The sequence below is a fragment of the Tasmannia lanceolata genome, unplaced genomic scaffold (genome assembly GCF_043159265.1).
Source record: "Tasmannia lanceolata isolate RefF3 unplaced genomic scaffold, GAP_Taslan_0.1 ptg000015l, whole genome shotgun sequence".
NCBI classification, from domain to species: domain Eukaryota; kingdom Viridiplantae; phylum Streptophyta; class Magnoliopsida; order Canellales; family Winteraceae; genus Tasmannia; species Tasmannia lanceolata.
The window spans coordinates 34889344-34904452 of NW_027518692.1; the positions used below are offsets into that span (position 1 = coordinate 34889344).

The following is a 15109-nucleotide window of genomic DNA, read 5'->3' on the forward strand; positions in this document are numbered from 1 at the left end:
CTCAGAAAGTTTTATCTGAAATAATTTTTATCTAGAAATGGGGTTTAACAAACCTTGGGAAAAATCATTTTTTCAAGGAAAAAAGTTTAGAAAACAAATTTCATGGTTCACAAGCCTCCAATCTTGTTGTGTTTTGATGGAGAAACACCATGAACCCAAAAACAACAAAAATGGAAAGCATTTTAAAGAAGGGAGAGAGGAACCAAGAAGAGTCAGGGAATGATTTCAAAGAGGAACATCACAAAGAAGAGAAAGAGGAACCAAGCATTTCAAAGATGAACCTCATAACTGGAACTAGTTATAAGCAAGCAACAAGAATGCAATGATGCAAACAAAAAATAAGTTACTTGAAGATTAGAAGTTATGCGGCAAACCCATAAATGCTACAGATGAGAAGAAACTCTCTGATGATAAGGGGAACCAGCACCTTCTCTCTACTACACATTCTACTTCCCATCTTGTGTGGATACCTCAATGGCTTCGATCAAAAACCTAATTAAAGGAACACACAAAGAAATTAGCAGACAGGTCTGAGATTTAATAGTAAAAATAATGAAAAACCCAGCAGACAATTCATGATAAATATGGTATAATTCCAAACATATTATAGTTAGATTCCAACAAAATCCGAAGCACCCAGCAGACGAAACATTATAAAATGGTATAATTCCAAACATATTATAGTCAGATTCCAACAAAATCCGAAGCAACATACATGCAGGTTACATCTGATTCCATTTGTGTGCAGAACAAATCACTAGTTGCCTTAGCTGGATTGATTCTTTCAGTTCTGGTGCTTGGGATTGTTTTGTTCCTTATAATACATGCATATTTTAAGACATGGAATAAGGTAAAGAAAGCTTTAAGATGAGCGGAATTCACGCTGGTTTAATCCATGACTGTCAGGTGGAGCTTCTTTCTAAGCAAAACTCTTGCCAACTTTGGGCCTCAAAGAGTCATGAATGAGCCATGAATTCTTTTCTTTAAAGGACGTGAAAAAATATTGAAAGAAGTCAAGGAAATCCACTAAATTCATACTCTCAGGGTTCCATGGAGGCTAGATCGTGGGACATGATCGTCTGTTGGTCTCTTGCTTACCTCCATCCAGCCTTTTGTTATCGAAGCTGGTCATTGCAATTTGATCCAACAAGCTCCGCAATTCCTTCATTGCTTAGACCACTAGATACAATGTACTAACCTTCAAACTCTCACTCCTCTTGACCACTGCATACAATGTACTTACACTCAAACTCTCATTCCTCTCATTCCTCTTGACCATATATACCAATGTTTCAAAACACGGATGCGGATCAAAACACAGCCAAAGGAAATCCTAGTTGGCTCGGCACTACGCGATCGAGTACTCGGTTGACGCGGCCATAACTTGGGAGAGTCAAAGGAGTTTTGATTGATTTAGTAAGGTAAAATGAAGGCTCGGCCAGAACACGACCAAGGTAAAAAGGAGTCAACTCGGGGTAGTTCATGATGACGCGGGAGAATATTGAAACTATGATATATACAGTGCACTTACATTCAGACTCTTCAGAATTCTCTTAATTGCAGAGAGTAAAAGGTTATATGTAGGAATCTTCAAACACTTATAGACAGTTTATTGCTTTTGTCGGGGACTTCTTATCAAATGTAAGATCGCAATGCCCCTATATTGCAGTTGTGTATAGGATTACAGGTGGATCTCTTGAAGGGGCTTTCATTTGAAAGAGCTCTATCTCACTGGGTAATGACAATCACCTCCAGTTTTATAAATCACATGAAAGTGATATAACATTTACCCAAAGCTATCATGCTTTTATGTCCACTCATGAGGGAGTTCCAACCTTTCTACTTGTGATCATGTAACATTTCCATATCAAAAAGTGATAACAGAACTAATGCCATTCATTTACATGGGCAGAACTACAGAAATGATATAGTAATAATTTGTTCTGACTATTTATCCATGTTGCATCAATCTATGCTTGGGTCATGTTCGTTTCAGATTATGACAACTGATTGCGAGTGCTAAACTGATTGTTGGACTCAAATTTAAATGCAATTTTGAGTCCAATAATAGGTTTGGCACTCACAATCAGTTGTCGTAATCTTAAACAAACACGGTCTTGGCAACATGACCAACTGATACTAGAGGGCGGCCCAGTGCACGAGGCTCTCGCCATTGCGGGGTCTGGCGAGGGCTAGATGTAAGTAGCCTTACCCCTGCTTTGCAAAGAGACTGTTTCCGTGACTCAAACCCGTGACCACCAGGTCACAATGGAGCAACCTTACCGTTGCGCCAAGGCTCGCCCTCTAACATGACCAACTGATACTGCCATCCAATTATCACTTATCAACATCACCCACAAAGGGAGGCAGCAGAACCAATTCTCTGATGAGAGACATCTACTATTTGTTGATAGTGGAAACCTAGCAGAACAAAAATCAGTCTCTACACCAACAAAACACAGCCTTGTTCCAGCAGCAAAGGAATCACTGCAATGACCTGATTACAGGCCAAAATAAAGGACAATATGTACTTCTATCACCCATGGAGCACTCCCCACTATTTATCAATGAGAAGAAAGTGCTAGATCCCAAGTGTATGGAAAAACCAGAATAATCTACTTCCACCACATGGATCCTAAAATTTTGCTAAAATGTGACACTATTGCCAAATCATAATGGTTCTGTAACAATCTAAAAGCCACATAGAATACAATTGAACACAGCAGAAAATGAAGAAACAAAGGTTTAATTCCAGAAAACCAAAGAAAGCAACTATATTTCCTTTGGTAGAAGTCCAACTACATTCCCATGACTTCCCTCCACCATCTCACTAGCCTCCTAAAATATCTCCTATATCCTTTTAATATTCTTCTCCTAATATTTCATTCCCAACAAGAAAGCTAAATAACATTCCCCTTTCTAGAGGTTTATTCTCATAAGGAAACTACAAAATCAAATCTAGCAATCTAGGCAAACATCTTGCAACATGGCATGCTTATTTTGGATATTCCAACACAATTAAGTCAACGAAAGATGCGTAGTTACATTACCCCCCCCCCCCCCCCACCTTTTCTCTCCTCTCTATTACAACCTTGTCCTCAAGTTTGGAAGGATCATACTTTTCATGAAACTTATGCCATCTCTCCCACCGAGCAGCCTCGATTGGTAGAGGGAGATTTGGCATGACCGCCTATATTTTCTTGATTCTGCCACCAAAGGAAAGCAACGTTTTTTTTTTCAGGGGGCTAGTTTTCTTTCCAATCTCTCAACAATGGCGTCCCAAAGACTTTTAGGAGGTCTGACAAAACAGAGGGTAAGCCCAACATATGACTTCTGGATTTCTCCTTTTTTGCATCCCAAGATATCCGCAAACATACCGATACTCAGATCTTCAAACCACCCCCACAACCAGGGATTTAAAGAAGTTAACCCTCTGAGCCGACATCGCCTAGAAGGACCTGAGTACTGAAAATTGAGATCTCTAATCTCCCCAGCATAGGATCAAACTCGATGTACAACTGATGACAAGATGAGATGCAAGAAACACAAACACACAAAGCAAGAAACAGAAGATTTACATGGCTCTGTAGCGTGCCTGTCTACGAGAGAAGAGAGTTACATCATGTTGATATTAGGGTCACAAACTCTCTGAAATCCCAAAGGGCAACCCAAGAGGAGGATGAATTGGGTTATTTAAAATTTTCTTTTAAATACTTAGGGAGTGTGAGATTAAACCTAGATTTGTGCTAACCCTTGTTCAATTTTACACTTCAAGTTAAGGAAAGAAATTACCAAACACCATAAGGAGGAAGAAAAGAGTAAGGAGACCACACGATGGTTTTATAGTGGTTCGGTCACAAACGGACCTACTCCACTACCCAAGTATTTGATCTTTCCTTGGGATTTTCTTTCACTAAAACGAGATTTCACACGCCGAATCTCCGGGCTTTACAACGAACTCCGCCTCCAAGGGAACAAACCCTCTTCGCACAACCGCCTCCAAGAAATCAACCATTTTCGCCTACCTCCTCAAAGAGAAACAACTTCTCTTCGCAATACAATGGATAAAGAAAAGGAATAAAAGCTCTCAAGCCTCTTAATAGGCAAATACAAAGTACTCATGCTCACAACCACTCCAAATGATTACAAATCAATGCTCTATAGAGTCCTCTTGACAAGAAGTAAATGCAAGATTAAATGCTTCAAGAGGTAGAAGAAGAACCCTTTTGATTTCAAGTGTAAAAGCTCTAGGGTTTTCAAAATGATAGTTCAAAAGGTTCTTTGGAAGGTCTTAGATAGAGTATATATAGCCCAAATGATGTTATGACCGTTTTGGGGGCAAAACAGTAAATAATTGGCCATGAAAAAGTAAGTCGCGTAAGCCCCAACTGCTACTTTGCCAGACTGGGGTGTCGCGGTCGCCCGCCCTTATCGAGCGCTCCTTTTTAATTTCAAACTTTAAATCTCCGCGGTCGACCGGAGTAGTCGTGGTCGCCCGCCAGTGTGCCTCGGTCGACCAACCCACTTTTATCGGGTGATTGCTGGAGTTCCAACAACCTCCCCGCGGTCGCCCAAGAGACCCCGGTCGATCGGCCCTGCTTTGAAATTCAGTTTTTGCAAATTTAAATCTTAGGGCTTTGGGCTTTGGTCTTTGGTCTTTGGGCTTCTTTCCTAAGTTTTCAAATCCCTTTTTGAGTTTGTCAAAGTATATTTTAAAGGATTTCAAAACATAAATCTATGCAAATAACTTAGTGTCGAGAGGACTCTAATACACTTTAAAGTAGTGAACCTTGAGTCTTCTTGAGTCTTCGTTTTCTTAAGCACTTGCATGAGATGTTCACTTGGAAGAGTCTTCTATCTAGCTTTTGTGCTTGTGGTTTCCTTGAATCTTCAACATTTGTAGAACAACCACCAAGGTTTGACTTGCTCCAAGTTGAGCCCTTCTTCTGTTTGCTTCTAGTGATGACTTTGATGATTCCTGTCTTGATCATAACACTAGAGCAACCATTAGTATTCTACCATCAATTTAGGTTTGTTGATCATCAAAATATGAGTAGGTTGCACCCTTGGGCTTACATTCTCTTCTCCAACTTTTTTTGTTGGGATCGGACCTGCAACCTCAAGGTTGAGAAACCAAGCCTCAGCCATTGAGCTGCATGCCCAACTCCAGAAAATGCCCAAAACTCTTCCACCAGTAACCCTAATATGTGTCTTATCTATCGATACCACTACATCAAGAATTACCAAAACACCCTTATAGCGTAAAACAAAAATTAAATTTTCCTTATGCCACGCACATTAATCCGTCAAAGTGATGAATCACTGCTAAAATACAAGACATCTGCACAACAATAACCCTTAATCTTCTCTCTTATACAAGAGGAACATCACTCGTCCATTCTTTTCTCATACTGAAATAAGAGACCTTATGAATGGGTCTTCTATTTAAAAGCCTACGCCTATACACAGGTTTTAGAAACCATCATACTCCCTCCCTCCCAACCCTTCTCTCCCTCTCTCCCTCCTAATCACATTAGGAATCCCAAGAGCCCAAAAGGCCACAACTATATGCTGTGAAATAAGCCACAAAACCCAACAGAGGATTGTTAGACCCTAAAGGTAAGGTGGTTTGGCTTATGCAAGTACTCGTGGCAATGATCAAATGACTGGAGCTGAAGTTGAAGCGGCAGAACTTTGTTTGAAATGCAATGAGAAGCTTGGATGCTGTACGTAAGGATCACATGTGAGTTTCTTATTGCTATCAACTGGGTTAATGATGAGCGCATTTATGTGTGAATTGTAAGTAGAAAAAACATGCATATTTTATGTTTAAAGCTGTACTACTAAGGTATTTTGTTTGTTTTTGGTGTTTAACAGTTATTCTTGAATTTCCATGGAAAATGGAGCTAAGAAGGTTGAAGATTAAAGAATTTTCCATCATTTGGAGGGATAAGATCATCTTATGGCCTACCAATTGGTTGGCTCGGATAAGCTTTGGGAAATAATTTGTATTTTGGCCCATCGATTGAATGGTTAAGATCAGCCCACAAAAATGATTCAAGATGTGCAACCATTGGTAAAGTCGAAATTCACACATCAGCCCATTAAGTCAACGGTTCGGATCATCTCATTGGAATGGTTTAGAGGTGAAATTAATTTACATGATGAACTGTCAATTGGATGGCTTGGATCGTTTCACGGAAATGACATAGAAGGGAGGCAAATATATTTGTTTATGTGCATTACATGGAAGGGTAGATTAGCCATTTGCGAATAATTGTGGCATTGTTGCAATTTATTCAAAGGGTAGGGATAACTTGGTCGTTTCATAATGCAAGCATGAGGAAAAATAGGAACGAGACCAACGATATAACTCTCTCCCCCTAAAGACGCCACGCGACGAGACGAGACGAACACTTCCTATTTCGTCTCCCCATTCTCCACCAAAATAGCAATTCTCCCAACCGACCGTATCTCTCTCTCATCCTTTATATTTTCATCTCTCATAAACCAACAATTTAGCAATTTTCCTTTTACCTCACATTTTCTAATTCGTTTTTCTCTCTTCCCTATTTCATTGGAATTGATCCCTTATTTTGAATGGTTGAGATGAAATCACATGCACATATCCCTCAACTTGGAAACTTTCTATTATTTTCTTTCTAATATTTAGAAAGTTGCTTGCGAAGGTTTTGTACAAGATACAACTTTGGAAAGAGGAAAAATAGGAAAGTAACCCACATTTTTTTATAAGAAATATAGAAAGCCCATTCAAGCTTTAATCTTGTCCCTTCATTTATTGGCTTTTTAATCTCTACCCTACATCTTTTTTCATCTCTTAAATTAGCAACCCTTCTCACCCAAATCCTATATAACTTTTTATCTCTCTTGAATTTTCGTCTCTTCTTGAATTTTAAGGATGGTGTTCGTCTCGTCTAGTCGCATCTTGAGGATTAAGTTCTTTTTTCTCTTTCTCTTCCCTAATTTTCGTCCAACACTTCCTCCCCTCTTAATTTTTCGTCCAAAATTTTCTCTCTTGTTCTCTTTACAATTACATCATTTCTTACACTATTTTTCATTCACTCTTACATCTCATCTCACCATACTCTCTCTCATCTTCCATCAAGAGGCTTGATCCAACCATTCAAGATTCATCTCAAGGCGACACCTAGGCTTGAAGGAGAATGATTCAACCATTGCTAAGAGGAGAAAAAGACTAAGTTTTTCTTATTTTGCTCTTTATTTCAATTCCAATTCGATGTACTCTTGTTATAATTCCAATTAAAGAAGAGTTATTTTTGTTTCTTTTCCCTTTTTAAGTTCTTATATGGCATTATTTTTCTTTGATTTTGTTTCTTTCACCTTTTCCATGAAAAACTAAATTCTATTTACTTAGGGTTTAGATAAAGCCATGGGGTAGGAGAAAGGTCAATAATTAAAATCAATGGTATGGAATAACATAATATATAGGGTTTTATAATATTTGATTCCCAATTATTCATGCCATTGAATTTTATCCTTTCGTATGAGTAATTGTTGATGAAAAATTATAGAATGACATATATATATATATATATATATATATATATATATATATATATATATATATATATATATATATTCTTTGAAATTGAATAGTGTGTTTGATCAATCACTCATGGGCAATGACATCCATTGATCTTATTTCCCATTAACCGGATTTATTAAATATACAATTCAATACAAAAATTGGTTTAATTAATAATCCAGTCCAAACCCATAGTGGATTCTAACCCTAAGTAATCTTTTAATCGAATTAAGGTTTCAATTCAATTTCCAATTACTTTAACAAATAGTTTCCAATTCACTTTAGAGTAGTTTTTCAATCGAATTTTCTAATTAATTTAGGCTTTTAGATTTTGATTTTCTAATTAGATTAGATAATTAATTCATAGAAATCATTCGAATATTGGTTCCCTTTGCCTAAATATAAGGATTGAATTTGTAATCGTTTCTTCATTGTTTTCGACCCGTATCTATTTAGCTTATAAACTTAAATATATTGTTGAATCCGAGGTTGTAGTCCACAGAAGTCCTGAGTACATTCCAGGCAACAATATATCATAAGTTTATTTTCCAAATAGTATAAGGGTAGAAATCACATTGTTCTCTTCGCTGAGTTCGACCCGTATCTACACGCGATCTGTGCACTTGCGGTTATTTATAATATCACAATCAGTTAACACAACTTATGAGATTGTGTGGCAGTTTTTTTTAGTTGTTTAGAGAGATGGCAGATATTCTTTTTGGTTGTTTTTTGTACTAGATATCTCATTTTCATTGAGGATGAAATTCGAAGGATGATAGACTTGCCAACCATGGTTGTTCTTGTAGAGATGTTGTGTTGTGGCCCTATATGCTTGAAATATAATTATTTTTGTTTAGCATTTTTTTCTTTTCCTTATATGCTTAAAATATAATCCTTTTTGTTTAGTCTTTTTTCTCTTTTACTTTGTGCTTTTTTCTCTTTTGTTCCTTTGGCCGAATAGGTCCCTTTAAGTAATTTTTTTGTTCGCTTCTTTTTCTTTAATGAAATACTTGGTAAAAAATGGAATATGGCAATTCACCTTGTAAAGCTTGAAATAAGGGGAAGCAATACTAAGTGGAAGATATGTTAATGAATCTATTACTAAAAATAATGGCAGTAGTTATCTCACAGTGTCCTACCATCATATGGAATTTACAAACTGGATGAAGAGTCCTCATAAATAACGGTTTATTAATCCAATCATGTTCAGAATGGAATGAGCAGAAATGCAAGACATGGACAATTGTTACCAGGACTACATGGTAAACAGCATTATATATGAGAAAGATTTGATATCTCACAAGAGGTGATCTGGTTTGCACATCAATGAAATATTGCCTACGAAAATTAGTTTGAGATTGCAAATGAGACATACCTGAACCACTATTAGAGTTTGTAGGAAATTTTGAAGTAGCTTCTGAGTCCTATCTACCGATGCTCGCACACAGTCCACACATCATATCTTGGCCTTCTGAGAACTTTAAAAGCACCATTCCCTTTCAATTATAGTCCCTAAGTCTAGCCGTAGTGTTTAACCCACAAACTATCCATAGCAGAAATGAAGCCACCATGTTTTTTTTACTCCAAATTCCAATGTGTAACGATATAATAAAAACTAACGTAGAGAAAAATCTCACTAACCATTAATGCACTGCTTCAAGTGAATGCCTAATTACAATAATAGCATCAACAGCAATGAAGGATGAAACAAGTTTAAACCCAGTAGATCAGAAAAATGGACTGTTGCGGAAGATGGCTTAAATTGTATAGTTCCATTATAGCTGATGCTAGTAGTCATAGGAGGAGATCTATTAACTCCACCAGTGTTCTTGCAAATTCCCGATGGTGCCCCTGCCTGCAAAATCACCAATGGAACTTCGAGTGACAACTCTATATTATCGTCAGCCATTGCACAAGTCAATAGACAGAGAACCAATGCCTGTGTTCTTTCAACATAGAGAAAAAAGTAGGAAAGAGGAAAGATACTAAAATACAAGAAAACTCAATTTTAGAATGTCAAGAGCTCTCTTTCAAAAAAAAAAAAAAAGGGGGATGTCAAGAGCAATGATTTGAGGACACGGACATGAGTGTCACATGTCGACACGAACATAGCAAACCCCTAAAATTTAGAAACGGGGACACAACTAAAATACAAAGTAAATATAATCATGATTTGTAAATACGGATTCATGTGTTGAGTTTCGACATGGATACGAGTTGTCTGACTTGTAAACATCTAAAAATCTAGAAATGGTGAAACGTACATACATATAAAATTACCGATTACTATCATAATTTTTTAACAATATAACTATGATATTCAATTAACAAACTAATAATTTTTAAAATTAATGAACTATAATCTAACACGAATATAAGATAATCAAATAATAACGCATTCATCAATTTAATCTGGTTCTCTTCCGTCCCCAATATACAACGAGAAAGGGAGACCAATTTGATACAATGAATGTAGCATTGGAATAAGAGTTTGTTTAGGGTTATAGGTTTATGGGAGGGGATATAGCAGTAGGCAATAAATTCAAGGTGTCAGCTAAATCATAAGTCAAAAGATAATTGGCGTGCTAGAAATACAGCTTAACCAGCATTTGGAAAAATGAATGATGGTGACGAACCTGACAGGCGGTGACAGTACTACACCCACACAATGCTTGGCCATTCATTCTGTCTATGGCATCAAAAACACCCCCTCCGTCGCTCCTCTGCAATTTCTCCTCATGTTAGGTTGCTAATCTTTTCCTTGTTATATGAATTTCAATCTTAGAAGTTGTTAACTTACCAACTTCTCCAATAGCTTAAGCTGTTGGAGAAAGGCGTTATTTATCTTTTATACTTTAACACTCCCCCGCACGTGTGGCCCACTTGGCAAACACGTGGCACACATGTGGTCCCACTTTGGGCCAACCATCGCATGTGGATTTTTGCTATCCGGGAGGTTTGAACACGAGACCTTTGGCTCTGATAGCATGTTAAACAACCGGTTAACTTACCAACTTCTCCAATAGCTTTAGCTGTTGGACAAAGGCGTTATTTATCTTTTATACTTTAACAGAAGGGAATGATTCAATACCATGTAAAAGTTAACGGCTAGAAAGTTGGGCATTTTATTGCCAGCTGCTTTGTAACAGGTATCAATTAACTCCATGAGACCAATTGAATGCTCTTTGCAAGCTTCGCTTTCAGTAGGGAAAGTAGGAAAGTAGTTTTGTAGAAAAAGAGCTGCAGTTCTCGATTGGAGTGGCTGTGATTCCTTTCTGTTTGGACATGAGCCCTGTACAACCCCACCATCTCCCGCTGCCGGAATTTCAGTCATTGAGGAGACAAAATCAAAATCATTAGAGTAATGGCTGGTATTATAGTCTGAGTCATAAAATAAATAATCATACTTGGCATATCAGTTCCTATTGAGGAAGTTTCAGTTCTGAGCATAATTAGCAAAACTCCGTTTTAAATGCGTTTTTTTTTTTTTGTGTGAAAAAAACACATTTAATTGGTGTGCCATTAAATACTCCGTTTAAAACTTTTCTAGTGAAAAAAACTCTGTTCTTTTGTGGAAAACATTTTAAACCATTCAAAACACATTTTAGACGTATTAAATGCGTGTTTTTGGCCAACTTTCCAACTTTACCCCCATTATATTTTGTAAATGGCAAAATTTTAGACACATTTATTTGTGTTTCTGTTTTTTTTACTATGTTTTTTTTTTTTGAACTAATACCCTATGAAACTTGAATTTTTCCCATCCTTTTTTTGCCGAATCATGTTTTGCTAACTTTGTTCTTAGTAAAAGATCTATAAGTTAAATAACAACTTAAAGAAGACCTATTAAGTATCAACTCAATCATAGGAGCCAACTAACTGGGACTTGACCCCAATATACATGAAAATATTGCAAATCTGCTGCAACTACCAAGTCTCCTATTTATACTCCACTGGAATTAAAATATGCATGTAAAGCAAAATCTAGTTTTTGGTAGGGAAAGATGAAGTTTGGGGATGGACGGAGGACACCTTTATTAGAATGTAAAACTAGAGAGTAAATCTCTGAAGTCAGTCCAAAAAAGGATGCATAGCAGAGATATGTAGTAAAAATGTTTTAAAAATGATAAATAATATTTTTGCTAAAATTGTTTAGGAAATGATTCAAATAGAAATCTCAACATTAAAGCAAGGATAAATGAGCAAATAATAATATTTTTATTTAAAATACAAACTTGACAAGCATGTGCGTATAAATTATATAAATTTAACATCCTATAAACTAATAACCTCTAATATTTCTGAATAATATTTTGAGGGAAAAACATGGTTTTATAGCTAATAGATTATATTTGCTAACATCTTCTAATTAATAATATTTTTTGGGTTTTTATTATAGTATTAGTTATTAGAATGTATTTGTACCTATACATGTATGTACATAGTGTGGAGAGATATGCGTATAATGGTTTGAACTTCGAACGTATAAAGAATATAAGCAACTCATATAAGATTGAGAATCAATAGTTTGGTAAAAGATTAAGAACTTTTCTAGTTCTGAGCATATTCTATATGAATATAGGAATATTTCAGGTGAAGTTTATGCACTGTATATTATGAAGACACATCTGTCTGTTAGATGAAATTTGAGAAAACTAATACCTAATACTCAAATAAACTCATAAAATATACTTCCACCACAAATATAAGTTATTATATGCCATATAGACAATACAATGCTTATCCATGTCATTGTTGGATGAGAATCCAATCCATGTGTAAAGAATTGTTGAACGAATTGGAAATTATTAAGCACTTACAATCATTTTCCACCATGTGGCCCCACTGGTAAGCAATTCCTTCATCAGCTTCTTTCGAAGCATCAGAAGTGAAAACCAGCAGTCGGTGATTATTTGCAACCATGTCTGTCACCGTCGGCCAGTCTCTGCCATTCACAGGCATTTGGGAGAGTGGAAACCAAAACTTGAGTAAGTCCGCATCGGTGAACAACTTTGTTAACCCTTTGGGTTTGTGAACATAATCCTCGATAATAATGGTTACAATCTCGGACGGGTTTTCAGTCAGGAATGCCTCCACTTCCTTCAATGTGTTGATAGCAGGAACCTAACAGACGAGAGCAGCACTTGACTAAAACCATTCGAAAATTCCCTGTTCCTTATATTCTCAACACAGTCCTCATTACAAAATCAAATCAAAGGGGGGAGAAAGACGGAATTCAACTATTGTTGAAGTATAAATGGTTAAATAACACCAACTCTAACAGCTTAAGCTTTTGGAGTAAGTGACTTTTTCCCACGGTATCAGAGCAATTGCCCCACAGAAGGTCCTGGGTTCAAAACCCAGCAACTCCTTGATATTAAAAATCCACATGTACGGCCAACCCAAAAAAGAGGGACCCGCATGAGGTAAGTGTTGAAGTATAAATAATTAAATAACACCAACACTAACAGCTTAAGCTTTTAAAGTAAATGGTTGTTTCACAACTATATTGGAACTTACAAAAGCAGTGAAATTGTAGCATTTCCCTCCAAGCGAATGGCAGAGCCAGATATCATCCTCGAAGTCATACATATCCAGCATCAAACCCCTCACACCGTTCTAAAGAAAATTAGAAAAAATCAGAGTAAAAAAAGGGAAAAAATTCAAACAATATAACATGAAAATCATCTGATCAAGAAGGATATTCAACGACATTACCCTTAACTGATTTGTAACGGAATCTTCTTGATTGTAAAAAGTGACTCTTGGAACACCAGTGAGAGAAGGGGCATCCACAATGGAAAACGCATTGTGGGTCACCAGCCATGAGTACTTGTTAAAGGGCAGACCCTTAACCTACGGGCAAATTGAAGAACTAATGATTAAATAATGTTAAAGTAGAAATGATCAAATAACACCATCTCTAATAGTTTAACCTTTTGGAGTAATTTGTTGTTTCACATTGTATCAGAGCAATTGCCTCACAGCAGGACCTAGGTTCAAAACGCAATAGCTCCTTGAGATTAAAAATCCACATGTACGGCAAACCCAAAAGAGGGGTCACATGTGCCATGTGTACGGCCAACCCAAAAGGAGAGGGGCCACATAGGGGAGTGTTGAAATATAAATGATCAAATAATACCATCTCTAATAGCTTAAGCTTTTGGAGTAGTTAGTTGTTTCACAGATAACACCATCTCTAATGGCTTAAGCTTCTGGAGTAATTAGTTGTTTTCACATAGTACCAGAGCTCGTTCAAAACCCAACAACCCCAGAGAAAAGAGGGGCCACACGCGACTGAGGGAGAGTGTTGAAGTATAAATGATAAAATAACCCCATCTCTAACTCTTAAGCTTTTGGAGTAATTATTTATTTTCACACAAATCCCATCATCCTACGCAGAATCGAAGGGAAGACAGGATAAGGTCGTGAGATAGGAAAAGAACAGAAAAAAAAAAGGAAAAAAAAAAAAAAAAGAGCTTACAATTGAAGTGGGTTGGGTTGTTACTTGGCCTCTGATGCAAGTGGGCTGATCCTTTCCTGAGGCAGGACAGGTGCCACAATATAGACTTGATGAACAGTCTGTGCGGGTTGAGCAAGGGTCAAGAAGCTGTTAAAAAACAAGATGGTTAGTGGGTTTTAAATGGAATTGAGAAATATGTATAAGAGAGAAAGAAAGAGAAGAAAAGAGAGTTGTTGTGGGGTTTAACATGGAAGAAACCTGGCAATTGCCATTGGAGCAGGCATTGGAAATGAAAGGGAGGGTTGAAATTAGAAAGAGGAAGAGAAACCCGTTTGGAAGCATGGCTTATTTGCTCCTTCTGTTTCTGATGGAAATGCTCTGTTTGAGCTGAGAGAGAGAGACAGAGAGGAGAGAGAGAGAGTTTCATTATTAAGTCAAGAGCACACGTCGTTAAGTCATTATCAAGTCAAGAGGGGTTGGTTGGTCAGGTCTGGGTTTGAGAAAAAAGGGCGAGCAGTGGGAAATTATTTCTACACTTGAGAGGCAGTGGGGTGCCATTATTAAAACAAGGGACTGACAAATCGACAGGTTTTGAGCCGTTTTGGGAGAAAGGTAGAGAGAGGAAAGTAAAAGGAAGAGCGGTTGATTGGTCGTATCTGGATTGAGAAAAAAAAAAGTGAAGCGTGAGAGAGTAGAGTGGCATTACTAAAACAAGATCGTGCGACTATTATCACCGTCAATGGCACGGTGTGCTTGGTTTACTTTTCTTTTTCCTTTTATGCTTTTGTTTTTGGTGTCTTTTTTGCTTTTTATCATCAAGATGATATTTTCACTCCCCCTACATTACATGCACACTCCCCTTATAACGTGATTTGACGTCAAAAAGCGTTAAAGTTGCCACTTTTCACGTCATAAGTGGAGCGTCCATGTAATGCAGGAGAGTGAAAATATCATTAATTTTTTCCTTTGGTCTCGCGGCAAAACACTTGGTGGGACCCACTTTGTCGAATGGGAAGTGATATATTCGCCACCTTTTTCTTCACCGGCCACCCCTTCTAGTGTATTTATGACTACTCTTT

General features: G+C 37.1%; 1 protein-coding gene across 1 annotated transcript; it reads right to left on the reverse strand.

Annotated features, from left to right (window-relative positions):
* Positions 1–256: 256 nt before the first annotated feature.
* Positions 257–14495, reverse strand: LOC143846829 (PLC-like phosphodiesterases superfamily protein). The gene is made up of 9 exons (XM_077355400.1): positions 14289–14495; positions 14052–14177; positions 13286–13423; positions 13088–13186; positions 12388–12691; positions 10659–10882; positions 10204–10290; positions 8943–9422; positions 257–492 (listed from the first exon to the last, which is right to left on the reverse strand). Exons 1-8 carry the CDS (start codon positions 14370–14372, stop codon positions 9240–9242), a joined length of 1245 nt encoding a protein of 414 aa, XP_077211515.1. The 5' UTR covers positions 14373–14495; the 3' UTR covers positions 257–492; positions 8943–9239.
* Between the last annotated feature and the right edge of the window lie 614 nt (positions 14496–15109).